Source organism: Gavia stellata, chromosome 6 (assembly GCF_030936135.1).
Source record: "Gavia stellata isolate bGavSte3 chromosome 6, bGavSte3.hap2, whole genome shotgun sequence".
NCBI classification, from domain to species: Eukaryota; Metazoa; Chordata; class Aves; order Gaviiformes; family Gaviidae; genus Gavia; species Gavia stellata.
The window spans coordinates 41,080,953-41,106,663 of NC_082599.1; the positions used below are offsets into that span (position 1 = coordinate 41,080,953).

At 38.7% G+C, this 25,711-nt stretch overlaps 2 protein-coding genes across 2 annotated transcripts; one reads left to right on the plus strand and one right to left on the minus strand.

Annotated features, from left to right (window-relative positions):
- The first annotated feature begins 606 nt into the window (after window positions 1-606).
- RAB5A (RAB5A, member RAS oncogene family) lies at window positions 607-19,575 on the plus strand. Its single transcript, XM_059818539.1, has 6 exons — window positions 607-654; window positions 7,964-8,214; window positions 11,910-12,061; window positions 13,039-13,161; window positions 15,009-15,102; window positions 18,107-19,575. The coding sequence occupies exons 2-6, from the start codon at window positions 8,052-8,054 to the stop codon at window positions 18,220-18,222; spliced, it is 648 nt and encodes a 215-aa protein (XP_059674522.1). The 5' UTR covers window positions 607-654; window positions 7,964-8,051; the 3' UTR covers window positions 18,223-19,575.
- Window positions 19,576-19,788: 213 nt separating this feature from the next.
- On the minus strand, window positions 19,789-25,482 carry PP2D1 (protein phosphatase 2C like domain containing 1). The gene is made up of 2 exons (XM_009811312.2): window positions 24,459-25,482; window positions 19,789-21,041 (listed from the first exon to the last, which is right to left on the minus strand). Exons 1-2 carry the CDS (start codon window positions 25,480-25,482, stop codon window positions 19,789-19,791), a joined length of 2,277 nt encoding a protein of 758 aa, XP_009809614.2.
- Window positions 25,483-25,711: the final 229 nt, after the last annotated feature.

The following is a 25,711-nucleotide window of genomic DNA, read 5'->3' on the forward strand; positions in this document are numbered from 1 at the left end:
ACACAGGCAGCGAGACGGGAACACCGCTCCCTCAATCCCCGCGACACACCTGTGCTCCCTCAGGTAGCGGCGGCGGCGGGGATGCGGGACCCAAGTGCCGCGGGCCAGCGGGCGGCGGGGGGGGCTGGCCCGCCTCGCACCTCTGCCAGAGGCCTCCGAGCAGGCTGGCACGTGGCACCCCTTGCGGGAGCGGGGGTTATGGAAAGGGTTCCAGGCCCCTGGCGTTGCCATGGTAACGGCCGGGCGGGAGGAGGGGAAGAGGGAACAAACGGCGGAGGGAGAAAAAGGTGGGAAATAAATGAGATCACGTGACGGGCGGACGAACCGGAAGCGCATGCCGTGTGCGGGCTGTGACGTGGCGGCGGAAGTACGTGTGTGTGTGTGTGTGCGCGTGTGTGTGTGTTTTGGTCGGGGCAGAGGCGGTGGCGGAAGTCGGCGGCGGGCTGGGTGAGGCACGGCTGCGCCCCCGCCCCTCACCCCCACTCCTCTCCCGCGCCCCGCCGAGGAGCCGCCTCCCCTCTTCCCCCCCCCTCCTCCACCGCCCACCCTGCCCCGGCTCACCCGCCAGCCCCGCCGGACGGAGAGACGTCGCTGCGCCGCCGCCCGTCTCCCCCAGCTCCCCCTCCCCTGCGCGCGCCGCCGCGGCCTGGCCAGGTGAGGTGGCGGGGCTGGCGGGGCGAGGGGCCGCGCTCGCGGGGCGGTGGGGCGCTGGCGGCGAGGCGGGGGAGAGGGAGGCGTCTGTTGTTCGGGCTCCTGCCGGCGGCCGCCTCCCCGGGCGCCACCGCCGAGCCCTGCGGGAACGTTGGGCCGTGGTGCGGGCTGCCGAGGTGGGCAGCCCGCCGTGAGGGGAGGAGAGGCTGGTCTCTCCCTTCCCGTCTCAAAATGGCGCCCCCGATTTTCCCACTTCCCCTTATTCCTCTGCTTGGAAGGGAGCTGCGGGGGAGGGGAGGTGGTGGTGGTGGTGGCGGCGGCGGCGGCGGCGGCGGCGGCGGCGGCGGGGGTTGGAGGGGCTGGGCCCGGGACCGCGGCGAGAAGAGGGGAGCGGGCATCCTTCCCTGCGTGCGGGCTCTCCTGCAGTGAGTTATCACTGTCTGGGTCCAGCTGCAAGGGTAGGGTTGTTCCCTTCGAGCTGCTTGTGAGATATGGAAGGGAAGGTTGGGTGATGGGTCTCTTGCTTTCCCTTTTACTTGCGGCTGGAGGAGGGACGGTGAATAAGGTGGGAAGTAAAATGCTCAGACAACACGTCGCAATCCGGGCTATCACGACAGGCCTAGTATACTGAGTATGCTCTACGTAAGACTTAATTGGGACTAGATATAAAGCTAGAGTATGGTGGAGGAACAAACCTATGCCCTCATATGTTTGAGATGAGAGATAAATTGTTTAAGAACTATCAAAATGTTCCAAGTAATAGAGTCATGAAAGGCTATTTTCTCAGCATTTTCAATGATTTTTTTTTTCTACCTTATGCCTGGGGATGGAAAAGAGAGGCTGAACACCTAATTAAGCAGCTGAAATTAATCAGCTTCTCCCATGTAATGTTCAGACCAAGTAAAAAGCACGGCATCTTTGTTTTTTCCAATTTGGTAGTGACATTTCAGAGTTGCAGGCAGGCTAGATTGCATGTGTGTATTGTTATTCTGTAATAAGAAATGTCAGGAAAAAGGTAGATGTTGGCTGAAGTGAGGTGGCTAGAGACAATGATAGTAGTCATCATTACTTACATTTCCTGTATGATAAACCAGTTTATTTGAAAGCAATTGGTACTATACATCATTCATATGAGCTTATGAGATGGTTATTATCTTTAATTGGAAGGCTATGATTTTTTCGCAGTGACTGTGTTGATTCACTTGTTTAACTTACTGTCTCATTGTGTTTCAATATAAACTGGCTTACATGTGACAAGCATTTTGATAGTTGTTCGTATCGCTGTCTTGAACACTGCAGTAAGATGCCATATTAATTCTGCCAAACCTGGAAGGGAATAAAAAAAAACTTGGTTAGTAGGAGTGCCTAATAAATAAGGCTTTTTAGATACTGCTTTTTAAAACATTCAAAATAGTCCAGTATAAACAAATTTAAAGTAGATAATGGTTGCAACCTCAGCATTGTATGATCTGTCTCTGTTTGTGAAGTGTGAAAAAGTTTATTAGAAATTACTACAATAGTAAGTGTGTTCACGGTAAGAAACACTGTCATCTGCTCTGAAATATAAAAGTGGTGGAATGTTCCAGTTTTAAATTTATCGTGAATTTTTGTTGTGGTCTTTGTATTTGATAATGCACTTAATCACATTGAATGTAGGAACAGCATTGGCTGTTTTAATCTCTTTGGTAGGCTGGCTTTTGTCACTAGTGTTATTTTGATACTTCTGTATTAGCTTTCTTGTAGTTTAAAATAGGCACTGATCTGAACGCTTACATGACTGTGAATTATAACATTGAATTGTGAGTTTGTAGGTATTGGCTAGGACTGTTGACATTTTGTATACAGACTCCAACATAATATTTGTGTGGTGATCTATTAAAATACTTATGACTCTTCTCTTTCATAAATAAAACTCATAACATAGACTATTTAGCAGCATATAAATTTCTCTTCTAGAGTGATGAGAACAGCCAGCATCTGGTAAACTACTTGGTAGGATTAAGTGGAGTATTTCCTAACAGTATGCTCTAAACTTTGTTCTGGCATTTCAGCATGGAGCTGCTGTGCCTTTGGGGGATATTCATGAGAAGAGTGAAAGTTTCTACTTACCGGAAGTACCTATGTATTTGTAGTGCCCAAGACTGCAAATGGGGCTTGCTTTTTAATATATGATGGAATTCTCACATTAAACTCCCTAAAAGTAAGAAAATCTCCCTCAATTCTATTCATATGAAGCCATCCATCTAAGAAACTTTCATAGTATTTTCCTTAGCAGATTTGTATAAGTAATTCCCTTACGTAACTTCCATACGTATCAGTTTAAGAGCTTGGTTCAAGTCAGAGTTGTGTACTTGCTTTTGTGTAGATGAATGAAAATGTCTTACCAAGGTTTTCTTTCATCACGTGTTCCAAACATACTGATTACAAAGTTTGCTTAGCATACAAAAATGGGGGTGTGGTGGGGTGTGGTGTTAGTGGGTCTTTTCCTGGAAATTTTCACCAAAGCTAAGGGTAAAAAAGGTATGGCTGCTAAGCCCTTGAAGTAAGTGTGCAGAATTGTCTTGAAAGTGATTTGTCAAAAAAGACTTGAATTGGCAGTGTGTGTGTGTAGGGTACTGAATGTGGTATCACTCTCTTGAGTCGTGCTTCTTTTTACAGTTCTCGAGGCTGGTATTTTACAGATTACTTAAAGAACTGGAGAATGAATGTGACCTGAGGCTTGGAGCATGCATGGGGTCTGTAGCATTGAAATCTACTTTTAAATCCTTGTGAGGCACTATGTTCACAAAATGTGAAAAGAACACGCCAAAAACATTCTGTAATGGCTATGTCAAACTCTAGTACTGCTTTTCTTCAGATCAAGAAAATATTTTCCTCAGTTTTCGTGTTTGTATGCTGCTGTGCTGTGAACTTACCTAACAGTTTCAGTATCATCTGAAACTTCAAAAGATGATGATTTCCATATACACTTATAGAAGGTGCTAGTGACTTCTAATATATCAAAATCATCTGGATGTGCTCTATCAGGTTTTCAGTCTTGCAATTTTTCTTTTATCCTGAGCTGTTAAAAAGTGGGTGGTATGACTGTAGTAGGCTTTATTATTAAGTTATTAGATGCATTGATGTGACTATTGAATGAATGATGTTTGCAGTATGTTTCTGGGACTTGATGGCCTTCCTCTCAGGTTACTTTCAAATACAGCTGGTTATTTTTGTAGGTGGTATCTGAGTCTCTAGAATGATTGCTGGTGAGGGGGAAGGGGTGTTATAAGGGTGTAAACTTTGAAGTTGTCTAATTACAGCTTCTGTAGCTTGGGCACCTATAAAAATTGAATTAGGTACTTTTCTTGACAACCTGTTTCAGCTTTTGGTTCTGAAGGAGTTTTGCAAGGGGTAGTAATTACAGTTTTGTAAGTGATATAAATCTGAATAACTAAAAGCTGTATATGGCCAGTTGAAACAAGTAGATATTATGCGAGTTAAATTACTCTTGCCTGTTTTTCTATCATACCTCCTTTTGCTCTCAATATGGGAAACAGCAAGCAAAAAAGTAGTCATAGTGAGTAACCAGTGTAGTGCGTTGATTTCCTCACCATGTGTCACTTGATCCAAAGGGTACTAACTCATGTGGTCATTGGATGTAGTCCTTATGTCTTCATTAATGCTGCAGAGTCTAGAAAAACATGGGGTCAATTAAGATTAAAGGGTTGTAAATTATTTCACGGTTATCCAAACACACTAGAATGCCACAGCAAACAGATGTATTTCATTTTAAAACAGAAATAACTTAATTGTCTTCGTTACTTTTCCTAAGGAAAAGATAAACAAGTGGCTAACAGTATTTTGAGCTACCTATATTTTGGCTATGCCTCGCTGCTTTCTCTCTTGTAGTATAATTAGGGAGAGATTAACTATTGTCACTGATCCATTTTTATCCAAATTGCTCCACAACTTCTGAAGCATATTTCAGCAGCACATGTTGGGGGGAAGAGTCTTGCCTGAGAACCAGCATACCAGCTGTGCATGAATTGTTTTATGCTGTAAGGATGAAAGGTCTGGTATTTTTAAATAACTGGATCCATTCCTGTTGTGGTGGGTTGACCCTAGCTGGAGACCAGGTACCCACCAAAGCCTCTCTATCATTCCCCTCCTCAACTGCACAGGGAAGAGAAAATACAACGAAAGGCTCATGGGTCAAGATAAGGACACGGGGATCACTCAGCAATTACAGTCATGGGCAAAACAGACTTGACTTGGGGAAATTAGTTTAATTTATTACCAGTCAAATCAGGGTAAGGTAATCAGAAATAAGAACTAAATCTTAAAACACCTTGCCCCCCACCTCTCACTTCTTCCCAGGCTTAACTTCACTCCTGATTTCCATGCATCCTCCCTGCCAGTGGTGCATGCCAGCGGGAATGGGGTTGAGGTCAGTTCATCACACGTTGTTTCTGCTGCTCCTTCCCCCTCAGGGGAAGGACTCCTCACACTCTTCCCCTGCTCCAGTGTGCGGTCCCTCCTACAGGAGACAGTCCTCTGTGAACTTCTGCAACGTGCGTCCTTCCCCCAGGCTGCAGTTCTTCACAAACTGCTCCAGCATGGGTCCTTTCCACAGGGTACAGTCCTTCAGGAACAGACTGCTTCAGCATGGGTCCCCCAAGGGGTCACAAGTCCTGCCAGCAAACCTGCTCCAGCATGGGCTCCTCTTCCCATGGGGCCGCAGGTCCTGCCAGGGGCCTGCTCCAGCACAGGCTTCCCACAGGGTCACAGCCTCCTTCAGGCACATCTACCTGCTCTGGTGTGGGATCCTCCATGGGCTGCGCGTAGATATCTGCTCCACCGTGGACCTCCATGGGCTGCAGGGGGACAGTCTGCCTCACCATGGTCTTCACCACGGGCTGCGGGGGAATCTCTGCTCTGGTGCTTGGAGAACCTCCTCCTCCCCCTCCTCCTTCACTGACCTTGATGTCTGCAGAGTTGTTTCTCTCACATATTCTCACTCCCCTCTTCTCCGGCTGCTGTTGTGCAGTTGTTTTTCCTCCTTCTTAAATATGTTATCACAGAGGTGCTACCACTGTCGCTGATGGGCTCAGCCTTGGCCAGTGGCAGGTCCGTCTTGGAGCTGGCTGGTATTGGCTCTATCAGACATAGGGGAAGCTTCTAGCAGCTTCTCACAGAAGCCACCCCTGTAGCCCCCCCTGCTACCAAAAGCTTGCCATGCAAACCTAATACACCTGTATTCTAAAATAGTGACCCAAAATTAATTCAATGAGTAAGAATTTTAGTATGTAATTATCATGGTACTTAATAATAATGGTGGGTTATGCAGGGGCTTTTTTGCTTCATAAAAATTCTTTCACTGTGGTACACTTTCACATGTTTGTAAGAACATATATGTAGAAGTTGATATTTATTAGATCATGTTGTACAACTAAAATTAAAAAATCTGTTGATTCAAGGATGTCATGATAGTCAAACAGGACACAAACTCAGGACAGACAGGAATGAATATGGGATTGGAATGTCCTACCTGGAAGAAGCTATAGCCTTGTGAGGCTATTTTGAGAGGTATGGGAAAAGGAGAAACATGAGCAAATAGGAGTGTCTTTAAGATGTTGAAAATATTTTTTTCTAAGACCTATATTCAAGTTCTATTTACAGTGAGAAATAAAATACCAGTTTTTCAACTGTTATGTTAATGAATAAATAATGCTAAGATTTTTCTCATTTATTGCATGGAAATTAGTTTGTAAGGGAGTATCTTAGTGGAGGGCTGGGTTCTGCTACAGCGCTAGATGCACTTTCCAGAAAAGAAGATTCTTCAGGACTTGTGTTTACTCTACAAAAGGGAGAGTTAGGAAGGAGAGTGAAGGGTCTGAGCTAGGTGTGCAGCAAACTGGAATGCTCAAGTGCCTGATACATGTGCTAAGTGGTGGGAAGATGGCTAAAGACTACTGCTTCGTTTAAAATGTAGTTGCTTTACCATAAAGAAGAAAGAGCAAGAAGTCATTTGAAAGTAGTAGATTTGCTTACCTTTTTGCAACAGATGTATTAAAGCCATTTTCTGCATTAGGAGAATGTGCTCTAAACTAACTAGCTTGCATCCTAGATGCTAGAAAAGCCGTATCCGCACAAAGTGTGCACAATTCAAGTAAATAATCAACTGGAGTAAGACAAAGTTATAGGCTGGGTTTTGGTTGGGTTTTTTTTGTGTGTTGTAGCAGAAATACAGAAGCAGATGTTTTGCTCATTGAGAGCTGAGTGACCATCACTTAGGTATATTTCCTGTGGGCTCACTCAGAATTTTGTTTTGGGAACTGGTATAGAAGAGAATACAGAAAATTATTATGCCAGTCTTCCATACAGCAATGCCTACCTGCAAAAATATTTCATTTTTACTGTTGTGTGTGTAAAAGCATAAATCTTAGGCTCAGAAGTGATACTAGCAGAGTCTAAAGGCTTCCCTGTCCGTATGAATAAATATTATGGGGTTTTTTAAGGAGTTTGAAAGAAGAGTGGGTAGACTAAGGAATACACTGTTCATACTTGTTCTTAACAAAGATCTATCTCTATTGTGAATATTGATCTGCTAGGACATGTGTTAGTATTGGAAATAGCAATTTATCATCCTATGGTAGTTCTCTGGTGGCTTGCATAAAGTGATCTGGAATTCTTACTGGTCAAGACAATTAATTTTTCTACATATGGAAGGCTTTGTATTGTATTTTTCCTTCTCAAAGTACAATTGTTAACTAGAGAAGGTATTACTGATTTGTATGTCAAGATCTTTAAGGGAAATGCATTTGATATACGTGATAGAAGTGAATTGATGAAGTATACTTGCAAAGAACTTGATGTGGTAATTGAGTTTTCCCAATTTGCTCAATTTTTTAGCATCCTTCAGTGGTGCTGATTTCGGAATATTGCTTAGCAATAGCAAAATTGTGGAAAAATTATTATTTCTTTTGATATTTTACCAATAATGTGAAAGTCTGAATCTGTGGTGTTATACTTCAATCCTGATATGTTAAAACATAAGAGACTGAAGTCTTGTAAGAAGAAACATGATTGAACTTTAATGTGCTAATTTGAAGGCTTAATGGGAAGACTAGGTATTGAAGAAGATAGCTGGTTCATTTGTCATAGATTTTTGTCTATAGTTGACATCTTAACAGTGATGGTAGCTGTACTCTGGACTATTGACTTGGGTAAATATTAGGACAAGTTACATGTAATCAATGTTGCATTAATTAATTAGACTTTTCTTATTTGGTTTGTAATTCTAATACCACCCGCTGTCTTTCATGAACAGGTTGTTACTGGCAGAAGCACCACTGAGATCTGAATCCTGGAACTTGCTTTCAAGAGTGTGAAACAAAGGACTTCTTTCTAATTTGGGCATGGCTAATCGAGGAGCAACAAGACCCAATGGGCCAAATGCTGGAAATAAAATTTGCCAGTTCAAACTTGTACTTTTAGGAGAGTCTGCAGTTGGCAAATCAAGTTTGGTGCTTCGTTTTGTGAAAGGACAGTTTCATGAGTTTCAAGAAAGTACGATTGGAGGTGAGAAAGTTATCCTGTTAATTTGTTTCCCATTGAGTTTATATTGTCCTTGCCCTTGACCACCTTCAATGTAATGGCACTTCTAGAATGGGTCATTGACAGCAAGGATCAAATCTGAGCCCTGTGTCTCTAATTGTGAACTATAACTCTCTAAGCTAAAAGCTTTCGTTGGCACAAGGCTATAGCAAACATCCATGTCAAGTGGAGAAAGCAAATGTGTGTCTGAACTGCATAATTTTGAAAACTGGGCTTGACATTACATTTTGTGGGTCGATGTCTGGCTATTTTAATTGTTCTGTATGCTTACTGCATGAAATAACTGCTTAATAAGAATTAAGAACTTAGTTTCTATGAAAACAAAGTGCTGCATCTTCCAAAAAGGTTGTGTTCTCATTTATGCATGCTGGCTTTGCTTTTGATTTGGGAGAACTTGCTACATTTTTGGATATACCTTTCTTTGTTAGTATTCACAGAATTTAATGTACTCTTTTTACATTTTGGGACTTCAAACAAAACAGGTGCTGGTTATGAGAATTAAAAAAACCCAACTGTTTAACTGTGAACAGATTTTATCCCACACCCCCAGCAGATTTCTTCTGTTGTATTGTATGTTGAAGTTGTTTGTACTTTAAGCTGTAGTCCTCCTTGGATAAATTTAAACTTATCCTAAAACTACCTAACAGCATACAGACTTAAAAAAAATACGGATTTTATGGATTCATAAATATTCTCTAGTAGTCCCTGTTTCTGCTTGCATGAATTAGTCTTTCATTGTAATATTCATGTGAAGCCCTTTCAGTGGTCTACATGTGTCTTTGCACATGAACAGTTGTTGAAATGTAAAAAATCTACAAAGCTTACAAAAATAAATACAAGCTGAATTTCGTTGCATCATTTTTTTACCCTATTTCTAGCTGTTACATATATTTTGTATATCTGTCAGCATAAATGGAGAACCACTTTTTTCTTTAGCAGTCTTGCTAATGTTCACTTTTGGCTTTGTGTGTTTTACAGTGGCTTTAGGATAAGTGTTAGTGTGAAAGGTTTCTGTATTATCTCATACAGGTGTGTGCTAATATGGAGAGCATTCTCAAAGATCTGTAGTGAATTAACTTCCCAATGTCACCGTGGTTTTTAGTTAATAAAACACTGTTAAAATTAAGTTAAATTCACTGTTCAGTTTCAGTGATCTCCAATTCATTTAATGTCCTTTTTGTTTTTTCTTGTTTTAGTGTCTGGATAGAACTAGGGATAACCCAAACCCTGTTACACTGTTTAAAATCTATACAAAGGTTAAACAAGACTTTAAGTTCAAGTTCAGATATATAGAGTTTAGTGTAATCTCTGTATTAACTTGTGCCTCTTCTATATAAAATAGGAACAAGGAAATGCCATGTAATACAGCTGAGAGGTATTAAATGTAGCAATGTTGGGATTCAGAAAAAGTTTTCTACAGAGAAAGCTGTCTAGCCCTGTAGCTTGTTGTTGCCTAAGGCATAATTTTCTTTTTATACAGAAGGGCCTTTTAACAAAGAGAGGCTTATGTGCATTGTGAATCTGAATAAAAACATCTGAGAGTGCAGTTAAAGTCAGACGAGTTGGATGGTGGTGGTGTGTTTGATAACTAGACTTTGCCACTTCAGAATAGTGTAGCAATGCCTTTTAGTTGCTTAAGACAAAAGTATGGCTGTTAAGGATGATAGACTTTCAGGTAATTAATACAGCTGGTTAATTGTCAATTTACTATGGCCTTGCAAGATAGAAGAAAGTTACCTTGTTGGGAGATATTAAGTAGCATTTTATGGTGGTTGAAATGTTCCTTTCCACAAAAAAAGAGGATGTCATTGAATAAAACCCTTGTTTTAATTCTCTTTCTGAGTACACCCCTTCATTTATGCAGTGTAGGTGCATTCTTCTGTTTAAGAGAATAATGTCTCTAAGAACTTCAAATTCCACTTGTTTAACATCTTGTATCTACCTTGGAGAAATATAATACCAAGCTGACTCTGAGGCGGAAGCCCTTAGACTGATGCAGGATGTATGTTTTTTCTCTTTATTTTGGTTCTGGGCTGCTTAGGGAGCTACCAAGAGGAGCCTGTTTTACCAGTGCTTGGATATTTAGCATTTAGAGACATTTATGGTGATTTAACATTAGAACATCAAAGCCTTTACCTTCTCCAGCCTGCCTGCTCATCTGTGGTGGATGCTAATACCCCTGAAGCAGGAACACCTGACCACTTAACTAGTCAGCTTCTGTATGGTAGTTACAGTGTCCTTTATAAAGCAAGATTGACTTGCTTTTGGTTTACTGTAATCAGTTGAGTTGAAAGTTGCAGCAGTTTTGGAATGATTCATACGCTATGGTGTCTTGGAGTATATGAGACAGGGTAACATCCCAGGTATGCAAGGGTTATGGGTCAGTGCCTCTTCAGACTATTGATTTTAAATTGGGCACAATCTGTCAGTATGCTTAGTGATGAGAGTCCCCAGTTCAGCCAAGTAGGGGGCTTCCCATAGTGTTTCATCAAGCAGAAGGTCTTAAAATTTTTAATTTTTTGTTGTTGTTTGTTTGTGGAAGGAGCAAGGGCAAGGCGGTCCACAGTATTTCACTAAATGTCTGTCATGACTGGAAAAACACCTCCAAGCATTTATGCTGGATTGCTCAAGCTTTCATCTAAATTCTTGGAATTGTTGCATTTTCTGCTGTGTATGTACTATAACTGGGCAAACAACGTGACTATAAAGCAGGTAATCAAGACAGCTTGTCAGACCACTGTAATAGTTGCGTGCTTATTTTTAAACTTCAAAAGATAAGGTAGAACAGATGGCTGAGTTAAAACTCTTAAGGGTTAAGAGAACTCAGCAGAATGAAATCTTGCTTTTCATTGTTTGTTTTCCCCAAGAAATTCTTGAGATTCTAGCTTAGTTTTGTAATATGGGTTTCTATATTGCGTGGGTACTCCCCTCCGTATTTTTAATACGTACCTTAATCTGAATGGAAAATCTTTACCAGGAGTAACTGTTTGAAGACTTGGAATAAGTTACTTAGTGTTTTCTGTAATTAGAAGATCATTATTTATGGTAATGCATTCAGCTGTAGTGGCAATGGATGCAGGTTTCCCTGAAACTGCAGGCTGTCAAAATTACGCTGAAACTAATTCTTGATCACTTGCACAGTCAAAAATATGTCTGCTTTAAGAACAAGAACTTCTGAAAAGTGATTCTTTCTTCCATACCCATTAGCTAAGGTGGAGTTGTCAGGAGCTGAAAAATCAAGGCTTTAAGATACTATTTAAGTAATGTAAATGTATAGAACTGTAAATATCTGAACTGTTGGATTGTAGCATGATGGGCTGCTGTTACCGGTACTCTGTATAGTCTCTGGAAGCAGGGTGAAATGTATCTAGAAGGCTTAAGAGAAGGCTTGTGGTTACTCAGAGTGACGGTTACAAAAAAAATAATGGGAATTCTTCCCGATTATTGCTTTCTTATGTCTTTAACTTGAGGAAAGACTGGTTATTTGAATAATTGTGCTTCAGAGTTATTGTCTATCAGATAATGCTTGCTTCAAACCTGGTATATTTTAATAATAGGCTTGAATTGTTTAAGGAAATCATGTATTTGTGAACATAATTTTATACGAATATAGAGATATAAGCAGACTTCTGGTTTCAGTACCTCTATCTTTTTTGTAGCTGCTTTTCTAACCCAGACTGTATGTCTTGACGATACAACGGTAAAATTTGAAATTTGGGATACAGCTGGGCAAGAGCGGTACCACAGTTTAGCACCCATGTACTACAGAGGAGCACAAGCAGCTATAGTGGTATACGACATTACAAATGAGGTAAGTACTATATTATGGAGGCACAAGAGGGATTTGAAAGTTAGCAGTCTTGCATCAATCTTTCCTCAATTCTTCTGACTTGTGTGAATCAATTCATCATTTCATAGAATCATAGAATGGTTTGGGTTGGAAGGGACCTTTAAAGGTTATCTAGTCCAACACCCCTGCTATGGGCAGGGACATCTTTCACTAGGTCAGGTTGCTCATTTCATATTGAACTGTGTAATGTTAAATCGTGTCTAACTTTTCTTGCCAAAAGACCATTTCTATGGGTTTTTTATTGTATTAAAAAAAGAGAAAGAAAACAAATTCCATTATAGAAGTGTTTCAAACCCACCTCTAAATCAGTTCACCGCAATTGAGCTGTTACTCTTGCCACATGGCTGGTGGCAGTTTGTTTCTGATAGTGAAAGACATTATTTTAACATTGTTTTACTGTAAGTTATGGGTAAGGATTGGAAAGGTAGCACAAACCATTGAGACCAAAACCTAAGGTTATTTGATTTCTTTTTAGTTGAGCTTAGATCAGATAAGCTTCACCTGGTTTTGGTAAAATGAGACTTGAAAACCAAAACCCTCAGAAAACCCAGAAACCCTGTACTATAATGAACAGTGCTCAGTAATCAAAGTGTTTTGAGACCCTTTCAATATCGCTATTCATAAACTTGATTCTTCGAGAGGAGAAATCAAAAGTGCCATTTTGTCTCTTAACCACTCCTCTTTCCTTACTCTGTCTACATAAAGATCTTCCTATCTTTACTTACTTTTTCAGCATTATCCCAACTAAGCACATTTGAGAACTAGGGTAGGAATGTTTTATTTTAAAAGCTCAGTTTGCAAGTTGGAGCGTGCCTTTGGACAAAGGTAGCAGCCTTGCGTTGGCCTTTTGCTTGAAGTATAGATAACAGAGATTGGGATAATAGGTGAGTACAAAAGGATGATAAAACTCAGTTGCATCATTTTGCAATCGTTAACAGGAGTCCTTTGCCAGAGCGAAAAATTGGGTCAAAGAACTTCAGCGACAAGCAAGTCCTAACATTGTAATAGCTTTAGCAGGAAACAAAGCTGATCTAGCTAACAAAAGAGCTGTGGATTTCCAGGTATGTACATAACTTATGTTTATAGAAGTGGCATTTTGTTGGAATAGAAAGTAAATAAACCTACGAGGAGCTTATATGCCTAGCCTAGCTAGTTGTTACAGAGGTCATGCTGTTAAATGTAAATGTCAGCTGAGGCTAATTAAATTACACATGCTACTGAAAAATGTATTTCTGGACAAGTGATATGTAGCAATAGACTTTTTTGAATAATTAAATTTTACTTTGAGGAATAATTAATTTATTTGCATATCTTTAAGGCTAATTGAATTTCTGTTCTTTGGTGTGACTTCTTTCTGTCTTCTACCCAAAATTACCAGTAACTAAAGTTTCAATGGGTGAGACAGCAGTAACTCTCAGTGCAAACCATTCTCTCTGACTGGTCACAAGGATTTTGATTGTCATATGATACAAAGTTGATTGATGTGCTTAACTTGCTTAGGTTATACTGTTGAAACAGTGTTCGAGTTTTAATTGTGCTTTTCATGGCATTCTTTTTGGTTTAGTGGATGTATCAGTGCTCTCAGTGCTATATTTTATCTTCTAGAAAGTTTAACCAAGTCATCAGAAAATAGCTTCCAAAGCAAATAAAACTTCCTGCAGGTGGTTTTGGTCCATTCATGATTGAATTTGAATTAAGATCGTATTTATTAGTCATGAATTTTCTTAAGGTTTTAATCTGTATTTGGTGTCACTGTGTGAGATACTGCTGTGTATAGTAATTAATCCTTTTGCAACTATAGGAGTCGGACTGTGAAGGTTAGCAGTATTTTAGGTATTTTTCTGCCGGAGTTCAACAACTCGGTTTTCTAATTTTATACGTCGTGTCAATTGTAAGATAAAGCTGTGTGACAGAAGACCTTTGTGTTTTGTGAAAAATTGTGGTATTTAACAAAAATTTCATGCGTGTGCGCAGTCAAAAACTTAATAAAAGTTAATTACCAAAGCAGAACTCTTTACTATTTTTTTTACAATCTTAACAAAAAAACGAACATTTGAAAAATATTAAAGTGGATTTATGGGCTCCTTACAGGCTTGACAATCCGTTCTCATTTCAAAGCACATTTTAGATTTCTAGGTATTTGTTAATGTGTTATTTCAAATATGGTACATAGATCTTAGCAGGTGTCACTTAAATGAATATAGAATGCTGTGGATTTTTTTCATCATAGGTATTCTGTAGTACGGCTTTTTGCAGATTTCCTATTGAATGCAAAGGCAGTTATATAATCATAAGAAGCCGGGGATTCTCAGCTGAACTAGCTAACAGGAAGGGGCAAAAATAGGAACCTTTATAAACAGTGTATTTCAGATCAAAATTCAGAGTAAAAAAAGAGGTAACATGGCAAGATATTTAATACTGCTTATTTGTTTTACAATTGTGAATTTCTGTCAGGATAATGAAACTGTTCTGATCCATCTGCCTCCATGGTTGAAAAATTCAAGATAGTTCACAAACTGCCGCCTTTCCAGGGTAATAATAGACTTTCTGAGATTTGATGGCACTTTCTGGAGCTTATTCATTCTTGCTATCACAAATAGTGTTCTGGATCAGGGTTGTCTTTTTAATGTTTTTATTTATTATTTAGTTTTGCCTGAGATTTTTCTGTCTGGATATTTTTAAGATGAGTAAGGATTTTAAAGATTGCATTTCTAAATGTTTAGCTGCTTGCTGGAATTGTGTTATTCATCAGCTATGAAGAAGTTACATTGTCACATGAGTGTTTCAACAGACTTTCTTTCAAAATGATATAGAAATTGTTCTTTAGTAGCAATAAAAGTACGATGTGTAATGATTATATGATTTTTTTTTTTTAAATTAAGTAATACATTCTTATTTTAACTTTCAGGAAGCACAGGCTTATGCAGATGATAACAGTTTATTGTTCATGGAGACATCTGCCAAAACATCTATGAACGTAAATGAAATATTCATGGCAATTGGTGAGTTTATGGACAAACTGAGAATTTAAGGGAATTGTTTTCATGAGATTCGTACCATCACAATCTTCCTAACCCAAGATCTTTGTTTTTCACCTAAATTATTTCTGGCACTGAAGTTTCCTTAGGCCTTTTCACATCCTTTTTGATGTTCAGAAGTTAGATAAACTTACTTGAAGCACAGTTGCACAGGTCTTCTGTCAAGCACCAAAACACTTGGATTAACTTGGAATAGCTAAGCTAGGTTACTTTTGAATTCTGTCAGCAAGTTCCGTGTACCTGCTTTGATTCCATAACGAAAACTTGTACTGCTTCAAGTTCAAGCAAAATTAAGCTTTAGTAGTTATATACAAAAAACCACCTTTCCAATGGTGTAGGTAACCATAAAAAAAGCTTTACACAGCTTTTCTTAATTGTAAGATGTACTTGGCATTTGTTAATCAAATTAGTGTAAGGATGTAAGTGAAAGTGTGTATAAATGTGTGCCTTCTGATGGTATGTTGTTTGCAGCAGATTCCACACTGTCTTGGATAGGTGCAGAACCTGGAATAATGTACCTTTTATGAGACAGTGGTAATTGAAGCTGGAAACATTTCAAAACGGGAGAATGATAATGGACTTGCTTAAAGTCAAGTATTCATTTTAGTCTAAACAAAATATTTGCTAGATATGCTTTTGTGTTAAAATTTTGTTTGAATTCCAAATGCAACTATCTGAAATCCAGAAGCTGTGCCAAAGATGACAATGTGTGCTTAAATTTAATGTCCAAGTATAAGTAAAGGACGCTTTATGTGAAAAGTAAGTTTACTAATACATTTTTAGCCCTGACATAATCTTTGGGATTTCTGTAAAAATGCTACCATGTAATAGTAAATATAAATTACTAAGAAAATCTATGAATTCCATTGATAGACACAAAATTGTATTTCATTGTTAATAACATTTTGAAAGTGGAGGAAAAAGAAAGTATGCATTTTTAGGTTGGTCACCAACCTATTTAGTAATAACCTTAATCACGGTAGTGGCTCTGCTGCAGGGGAATAGTAATGTATAGTGTCAAATAATCTTATTAATCTGTTGCATATTTTGCCCTACAGTGACCTCTCTATTCCACTTCTTTTTGTGAAAAACAGCATTGCTATCAAAATTAAATGTTTCTAAAGACCTTATCTTCCGCTTTCCAAGTCAGTAAAGCTGAAGGTAATTTGTGGTGTGGTTCAAACTTCCAGCAGATGCAAATTAAATTATCACTATAGCAACACTTTATAACAAGTACTTGCTTCATATTAACTCTAAATACTTGGAGGGGAAAAAACCCCACATAACTGTATGAGTGGAAAGTATATTTTTCTCAAAAATGCTCAAAATAGGCCTGCATTTAATGATGCAGAAATGCTCAGTTACATTGTTCTGATGAAAATTTAAAATTAATTTGTTTAAAGGTGCAGTTTGCAACTTGTTTTTAAAAACAAGTAATAATCCCCAAAATCTGATAATTTTTTTTGTAATTTGTTGTATCAACAATAATTCTTACCTTTCCATATTTTAATGAGGTATACAAAGTAAATTTGAGCAAACAATGCCCAATTAGTACCTGGGTGTTTTGTCTGCAAGGCTGGTTGTCCATGTGAGTATTCTTTCACATTGATGGGTGAAATTCAGCTTTGTCAGTGCATCAGAACAAGATCTCTGCAGCAGTGGACCCTGAAGGGAAGTCTTGACGGGGATATAAGTATTGCATGGAACTTGGAATGGCCTTTTGCACAACATTAATGCAGTTCTCGGGACCATGTGTAAATACGATCTTCAAAAATGGGAGAAAATGAGAACATGGACAGAATTGAGGGATGCAAGCTACAGCTGCTTGTAAATTGACTGCTTTAGAGCTCATTCAGAACTTCCAGTTAAAAAATTCATGTTAATTTACAGTGCTGGAATGTATCTAGAAACCAAAATGACAGTGCTCTGAAGGCATTTTCCTACTGGTGCTTTGTCCCTTTGTACTGTCTCAGCAGTTTAGTACCACATGAACTCTTGGGTTCTATCACAGAATTGTAGAACAGCCCAAGTTGGAAGGGACCTCAGACGATCATCTGGTCCAACCTTTTGTGGGAAAGGGAGCCTAGATGAGATTACATAGCACCCTGAGATTAACTAGCACCCCAACACATCCTGTTGATATGTACTCTACTGGTTTTCTGGCTGTTATACTTGCATTTCATTCCTTTTAAGAAAAGTTGTTCTTTAAAAAGCTGGCCAAAGTAATTACTTTGGAGTCGAAGCATGCAGCCAAACTGTGGAACAGGGATGGTTGTTGGGTCCTGGTAATATGGGCAAGACAACCCCATGAAAGTCCTTTTATGTAAAACTTAGCAATTTTCAGAAGGAGAGAAAGCTAGGAGGAGCTACTGCTCAGAAGGGTAACATTTGTCACCCTTATTTACCGTGTCAGGACCCAGGAGGTACACTAGAGCTACAAGGACAACAAAGAGATTATCACAGTCAATTGACTCGTAAGAGCTGGAGAAAAGAGACAGCTTGAAAAAAAGAGGAGAGACTTGATCTAGTGCTGAGGGCCATTTTCTATGTTGTATGCAAATACTTACTCTGGCTAGATAGCTGGGCAGTAGTTTGACCCGTTTCTGTTTGTGTTTTGTGCCTCTTCATTCTTCCTGCATCTTTTAGCACAAACATCCTGATCTTAAAGCCTGTTCTGTGTAGGTGGATTCCCACAAGAGCCATCACTTACTGGCGTAGCATACCTCTACAGAGACCTTTACTGCTCAAGATACTAATGCATTTCACTCTTGAAAATCATAGATAAGGTAGTTAATCGCTATTAAGAAGTGTCATGTCTTATTTTATTACCAACGCACTGAATCAAATCTGATTTTATAGTGATTATATTGATATGCTTATAGAGTAATAAAAGTGCTGTTTGTGTACTCCCGTGATTTAATCTTAGTACAATCTCAGTTTTAACTCTTCTTTCTTGTTGATTTTATAGCAAAAAAATTGCCCAAGAATGAACCACAGAATGCAGGAGCCAGCTCTGCCAGAGGAAGAGGAGTAGACCTTACTGAACCCACGCAACCACCCAAGAGTCAATGTTGTAGTAACTAAAACATCAGTTGCTTTAAACTGTTCTGAATATTCTTCTGCTTCCTAACTGTTAATAACCATGGAATTGGAGTGCTTAACCTGGCCCAGTACAGCTTCCAAACAGCGAAGAGACTTATGATAATAGTCAAGTTACAGAGTTCTCTTTTGACCTAAAATTTTAACATGCATGTATCCACCACAGGCTGTAATGTTTCAGCAGTAGAGGAAAGATGGAAGCAGAATAAACTTCCTTCAGTTGAAAGGTTTTAAAAATCGCTTACCATTAGGGGTGTAGAAGAACTGCTTTCCATGGACCTAATTGGCCAGTTCCTGTAGCCTCAATACTGATTACTGTTATAATAAATAGAATTGGGACTTTTCATAATTCTCAATTGTGCTTTAAAACCTTTTTAGAAACAGGGTCTAAAAATTACTTAAACTTATTCACAGTATTGATGCAACCAGTTGTTTCTGCAGGTATCTACTGTTTAGTTATACATTCCATAGTTTAATAATTTAATTACAAATAATACTTGCATTAACAATTTTAAGAACCTATGCTTGCAGGAAAGTGGAGTTTTAGTTGGTACACTGTATGTAAATTATATCAACCCAGTTAGTTATCTAAAGGAGTTAGTGATAAATCAAGTTTAACTTCATTTCTAATCTGTTCAGAGGGTACAGACCAGTAAATTCAACTTTACGACTTAGGATTATTTTTTCCTCTACAAACTGTAAGAGCTCTTCAAGTAAAACCACAATGAACTTGGTGTCTGTGACTTCTTTCTTGTTTTTGATCATTGCTGGCCATTACAGTTTATGTTTTTCCCCTAAGGAAAAAAATAGTGCACTAACGATTATGTACATCAACTTGATTTTAAATTTGGATATTAATGTACTGTAAATAGGTACTCTGCATTGTAGTCTACGTTTGTTTAATACTTTCTGTAATATTTAAGAGTTGCTTAAAGGTATACAGAATGTACAGTTACTTAAAGCTAACTTTTTTCCTCTCTAATCAAAGGGGGTTCTAAGTTCTTCCTTTATGGCTAGAACAGTAATAAATGATGCTCCTGTATCTGTAACATAAATACTGCTGTCTGTCAGTAATGGACTTTACAACTTTGTTTTCCAAAGTACATTTTATTTTGATCTGTCCGGTATATTGCACTAATTCTTTTAGTTATTTTCATTATATGAAATCTACCAAGTGTGTCAGAAGAGATGAATTAGTCTATTTAAATGTTGAACTGAAAGCAGAAGCTTACTTGTGCAGATTTTAAATTTGCAGTAATCTGGGTTTAGCAAGGAAAATGACAGTTCACCAGTGTTTAGTTTTATATTGAGGTGCTCAGGTTTGAATAAAGTGGTTTAAAAAATATATTTTTTTTTGATTACTGTTTCTTATTGAGAGTTTCAGAAGGTTTTATTGTATTTGCACAGTTCCAGACCAGATGTCTGATTTACTATATGGGTCAGCATTTAAGATGATTACAAGTAAATTCATGACATAGCTAAATATAAGCATGTACTATATGTACTGTGGCATTTTCAGTAACAGCACTCCAGTTATCCTATGATAAATTTTTAAATGTTGAGGTAATTGGGTATGTTATCGCATCCATTTAGAAGTACAATCAAAATAGTAATATTATCTCTTGAACCTGCAGCTAATGCAGTCTTTACCAGTTGTTCACTAATGTAGCTTGCTGCATTGTCGTAGAGTGTCTCAGAGGTGACTCTGCCTCTTCCTGCAGTTTGTGATTCGCAATTGGACAGGTACGTTTTTGTGTCCTCTTCAAACTGTGGTGGTGGTTTAGAACTCACTGACGATACAGTCTTTAGCAGCTCTTGACCAGCGTAACTTGCAGGTTTTTCACGAAGTATCTTGGAGTGTATTTTTTCTGCCAGTTGTGGACCTGAGTCATAATTAGATAGGCATGCTTTTGTATCTTTTGGGGGCTGTTTCATGTCTTTAGACCCTATTGCCAGTACATTCTCTCGCAGCTGTTTATGGGTGCGACTTGGACCTGTCGCACAGAAAGCATCAGTGTCTGTTTCTCCTTGCTCTGCAGTCTGTGACTGTGGCTGAAAACTGTTACGTAGATAAACTTTTCTGTCCTCAAACTCTTTCAGTTCTTCAGAGCCACCTTGTATGCTAGAATCAGACTGGTTTATCTCTCTGTTCTGTGAATTTACTTCATTGTTACTGAAAAGAGACTGTTCAAGATCAGCTTGATTTTTGTGGTCCTCAGTTTCCTTAGGAACTCCACCTTCACTTTGGAAATAGTTCCTCCTAGAACATTTTGGCTTATCTTGTTTCAGGTTGCCTTTTGAGTCAGTGAGAAAAATGTCTTTATTGGAATACAGTATCTCTATTCCATCTTGCAGATCATTAATAGCCTTTGAGTCATTTAAGTTGTCTTCAGTAAGGGGCATTAAATACTGACACTTACACAGAGAAGTCCCGTTTTGTTGAACACATTCATACATTCTCAGATAATGAGTGAATATTGTTAGAGTTAATGCAAGTACTTCGTTGTAATCCAAAACCTCCCAAAGCCCATTAGAAGCTAAAATAAGAAACTGACAAGTATCATCGATAAGGACAGAGATAGTATGAGGTACAGGTATAACAAATCTTTTCAGTACTGGATCTCCATGATGTCCAAGCGCCCTTGTAGTTCTCAGGTACCCCTCTACTAACCCGTCTGGTTCATTACTGCTGATGTTTCCACCATTCTGAAGTATACGTTTTCTCTCGCTTACATTAGAAGTGCTGTGCTCTTTTGAGAGGCAGTGACTCTTTCCGTTTTTACATAAGACTGCATGTACATTACCTAAAATTGAAATGAGATAATATTTTTCATTATAGCACACTGATTTTTTTAAGATACTGCTGTTACATTAATAGCTGGCCTTTTGCTAGGGATTGGGGAAAAAAAACTGAGGTCATAGTTCAATTGTCTACTGCCACAGGCAACAATATATCCATCAATTAATCTGGTTCTATTTTACAGCAAAGTTTTCTGTGGTTTTTCCCCTCCCATTATTCGGAAGACTATTCCAGAACCTTATTCTTCTGACGTCAACTAAACTCTTATGAGGAGTCTTAAATGACATTTCACTCAGCTTTAAACTGCAGTCTGATAGAAATGTTGCACCTTGACTGGTTTTTAAGCAAGAGTGCATATTTTTCTCAAATACTTTTTTTTCTAGGAAAATGTGTGCTTTCAAAATATTATGGCTGAATGAACTCATGAAGAAGTTTCTAGTACCTGAAAATAATTTGGACATCGTGTAGAATTTACGGTTTACTAACATGATGCCTTAAATCTCTTCCTTGGTTAAGGGACCCAAGGGAGCAAGAGGTCTCACAGTCATCATGAAAAGTCAAGGACTAACTTCTTTCCTTTAGTAGGAATAGGTACTTTGCCTTTCCCTCAACACTTGAAATCTGCAGGGTGAGAATGAAAAGTGTTAGAAATTGCAACACTGCAGGTGACTAGTCTTGCCAGACTTGAATGCAGAGCATAAAGGAAAGCAGCTCTGAAATGAAGTGATGTATTGTTTGAGATACTCCATGGCTGCGCTGGGGGAAGACCATTTTTTGTGTTAGAGGAGGTTATTGGTCTGCTCCTATGTGTTGGCATAAGGGCAAAAGTGATGCCTTACACAGAAGGAACTTGAGTGGGATGGTAGCTTTCCAGACACTAAGCTGGTTGCAGTGTGTTCATTTATATTGTATTTTTAATATCATCTGGCTAGACTAGGGCAGAGATCTCTGAAAAGTGTTTGTAAGTAGGCACTGCTTATACAGTAGTTGTATTTCTTGGGCAGTATTGGCATTGTCTAGTCTAGGAGACAGCTAAGTGCAGTCTGTGTGAAGGCTGGTTTCTCAAAGGTGATTCAGAATATCAAACTGAAGGACACACCTTTTTTTATTGATTATAGGATGTAGATGCCTTAAATTATGCTGTGTGAATGTTTCCTTGTGCTTGCTCCCTCCTCATTCCTCTGATTTCCATAGAGAGCTAGAAGATTGTCTAAAACTTCCTTTGAACCCTCGGAGTAAGACCACCACTTGTAAGCCCAACAAGGGCATAATATAACCCATGTGAAACAATTTGCAAGAAAGAGTAAAATCTAGTTGCTTTTGGATGTAAGTCTTTTGTCTGCAAACCAGAGACAGGGCAAAAGAATCAACAAAAACTAGCTGACCTATCACTGTGGGACTAAATGAAGAAGACAAAGCTGGCCAATGCCACCATCTCCTGCTCTGCATATCTGACCATCCTCTTCAGTTGCATACCTGGTGCTGCAGGAACATGTCTATACTTCTGTAAGAACACATTCCTGGGGGGGAAATAAAGTTTGATGTTGTGCAGATCTTTTTCTTTGTGATACATTTGGTGGAAAATTAAGTGTATTAGATTAAATAAATGTGTTTTTAGCAGTGGTTCAAAAATGTGGACTTAAATCATAAAAGGCTTAAAGTATCTCTGATCAACTTCAAGCCTTGACTCATTAGCAGAGCTTGAGTTTACAGTATCTTTAATTGCACCCAGCATAAAACCTCATCTGGGAGGGAAGGATGGAGGCAGGTAACTAGAACCAGAAAACTTAAGCTGGGTGAATTCTCTACCAGATTTTCTTACCTTCATCTTACCTCCCAAGCTCATTGTAATAAAAATGGATTTCTTCCCCAGTAAGGTGAAAAAAAAAAAAAAGTATCTGAAAACATTACAGACTTTATGTGAGTTAATACTGTATTCCATTAAAGCTGTGACTGCATCTCCTGAAAGAATATCTGAGCTAGTGCTAAACTACCACTTTTGATACCCATAACAGTAATGTTCAGGTAGCTGCAAAAATGCTTGTTTGAGGTAGAGAAAGCATGGCTATAGCAACAAGTGTTGGGAGAATAGAGGAGGGGGAGGGGGGCACAGACCACAGTTACTTAGTTCAGTGTCAGTGCATGTTCAAATTGGTTTATAGTGGTCCTCCGACTGGCAGAGGATTGCGTATTATTGTTAAGCAAAATTTTTTTTAAATCTGGGATCAGTTTTTCCAAATGGGGAGTATGATAATATTTTTTTTGCCTCCTGAAAAAAAAATTAAGCGTCTCAAATGGTTTTCTCTTTCCCTACTGATTTTTGACCCTCTTGCTTAATTTCAGTCAAATATCATATGAAGAAATTTGAAGAAGTCTTACTAGTTTTGTGAATACGCTCATCTGAGGAGGAAAGAGTGCCCCTGTTGATGGAAAGTTATAGTGTTAGCAAACTCATTACTAATGCTAGGGAGAGTGATATAAAAGTAGTATAGTGCTGGGTGTGTGCTTCAAGCAGAGACTCAAATACATGAGAGAATGTAAGTGTAGACACAAATCCATTTGAAACTATTCACCCAACAGCTGTTTTTTATATAATTCTGCTGTATGGGAAAGCAAGCATCTTGTAATCTTGGAGCTGTCTTATGTACACAAGAGAACTTGAACTGGTAACAAACATCACCAAGTGGGAAGATACAGCGAGTTGCTAAGAATTGCAAGAGCTTTGTCTAGTGTGAAGAAGCATTAGGAATGTATCAGTGTTTCTGATTGTAGTTAATTAACTGATCTTCTACACTATAGAAAGGCAAAGCAGGGTTCTACTTCATAAGAAAACAGGTCTGAATAGATCTTCCATAACAACATAAGTAACAACCAATTCCTACTTCAGAAATTAATAATTCAAATGATTCCCACAGATCGTGTTTTCAGTTTGCTGGTAGCAGAATGTGGTGGCACTTACTCTTTTTATTCATTTGTTTCATTGAGACTATCTTAAGCATGTTTCATGGACACAAGGGATTTATCAGATCTAAAATGAGAAGATTTGTGATTGCCTGCCCTAAAATGATGACACCTTAAACCTCTTGATTTAAAAACAAAAAAAAGTCCTTACTACTCTTACAGAGGTCACTTGTGTATTATGGAATGCTTCCGAACTGTGTCTTTCACATTAGTAAATTGACTTTACTGCTTTAACTCAAATGTCATATTGAAGCTACTTATCTAAGAAGCTTAATACTTACTGTCTGATACCAGTTATCAGTTGCAAGTGAATTTATCATGTCTCCTTCACATTGTCAAGTTAAAACAGTTGCTGGTTTTTATCTCCAGATATCTATTGCCAGCAAATCTCTAGATTAGCTTATTGTTTCTCTTTTTATTGGGTGGAGAAAACAAATATCCTGGTGTGGAATGTACATACCTATATTAGCAATGTGCAGTAACCCAGCAACACCTTTGGCTGTCCTGGCTAATGGACTATGCGTGGTGTTTTCAGAATGTTTTCTTTCTTCTTTCTCAGTGCCATCTGACTCTTTGCTGGGGATTCTTTCCACCAAACAGGTAACTGCTGAACAGCCACTCCAACGAACTTTGGAAACCTCATTCCTTCCCAGTCGTAAAAGTCTATCCATTCTCCAAAAGGACTTGGCATACGCTTTGTGAATCCATTCGTAAGTATTGGTCTTGTTGGTCTCATCATTGCCTGGTTTACTGGAGAAAATCTTCTCTCTTTCCCTGTAATCTGCCTTGATTACTGTGGCAAAAGAATCTAGAATTTGCTCTTCATCCTTACTCTTTTTGTAGGAGGAATCTGTTTGAGCAAGCTGGTCAAGAAATAAAAGTGGAAGCTCTGCTGCAACTGTTTCTGCAGCTGTCACACCGTGAGAGCCATCAACTAACCCCAGAAAACATGTATCTGACCTATTTCCATAGTTGTCGAGCACAGTAAATCTGTCTTCCATGTCTCCCTGCCATGTGGAATTTTTATCTTGGCAAATTGATAATGCTTTTATTAAAGAATTATTTACTTTCTTAAAAGTACTAGGATTGTTAATATTAGCAAGATCATGATATAATGTAGGAGTGTGATTATCCCTAAGGAGTTCAAATGAATAATCAACCTTCTGCCTATGTGTCTCAGAACATTGAGGAATCTTGGTCAATTTTGAAATTAGTTTCTGTCTCTGAGCCAAAAGTGTCTTGTTGTCAGTCTTTCTTTGTGGGCTATCAAAGCCCAGCAAAGTTAGGGCTTTGTGGGTTTTTTTGTGATAAAAAAGATGGTATGGATATATTGTTTGTTGACAGGCAGAGCAAAAAATTGAAATGTGCTTGCAATCATTGTTCTTGAGTGCAATTGTGACCTTCTCTAGGTGATCTTCCTCATCTCTGGAAAGTTCAGAATCAGGTGGGTTTGCTTGGTCCTGAGATTTTTCCTCCCATGTCATTCTATAAAGGAGTTGAATATGTTAAAGAGTTTTTGTATTTTCATATTTCAATATTTTAATATTAGGTAACACTACATTTACCTATGCCTTGTTCTCGCTCTCTATTATAAACTCTGAATTGCATCATTGTGTACTAATGCATACATGGTCAAGAAACTGGGAAACCCATGAGATTACATAAAAATTGTAACTAATAACTATGTTAAAAATCAGTACTACAACAAATTCA

Excerpts from the sequence above, each read along its gene's own strand:
- PP2D1 (XM_009811312.2), bottom strand. The coding sequence starts at position 25,482 with ATGACATGGGAGGAAAAATCTCAGGACCAAGCAAACCCACCTGATTCT. Across the intron at positions 21,042-24,458 it reads ACTGCACATTGCTAATATAG|GTAATGTACATGCAGTCTTA; the intron begins GTATGTACATTC and ends TTTCAATTTTAG.
- RAB5A (XM_059818539.1), top strand. The coding sequence starts at position 8,052 with ATGGCTAATCGAGGAGCAACAAGACCCAATGGGCCAAATGCTGGAAAT. Across the intron at positions 13,162-15,008 it reads AAAGAGCTGTGGATTTCCAG|GAAGCACAGGCTTATGCAGA; the intron begins GTATGTACATAA and ends TTTAACTTTCAG. Across the intron at positions 15,103-18,106 it reads TGAAATATTCATGGCAATTG|CAAAAAAATTGCCCAAGAAT; the intron begins GTGAGTTTATGG and ends TTGATTTTATAG.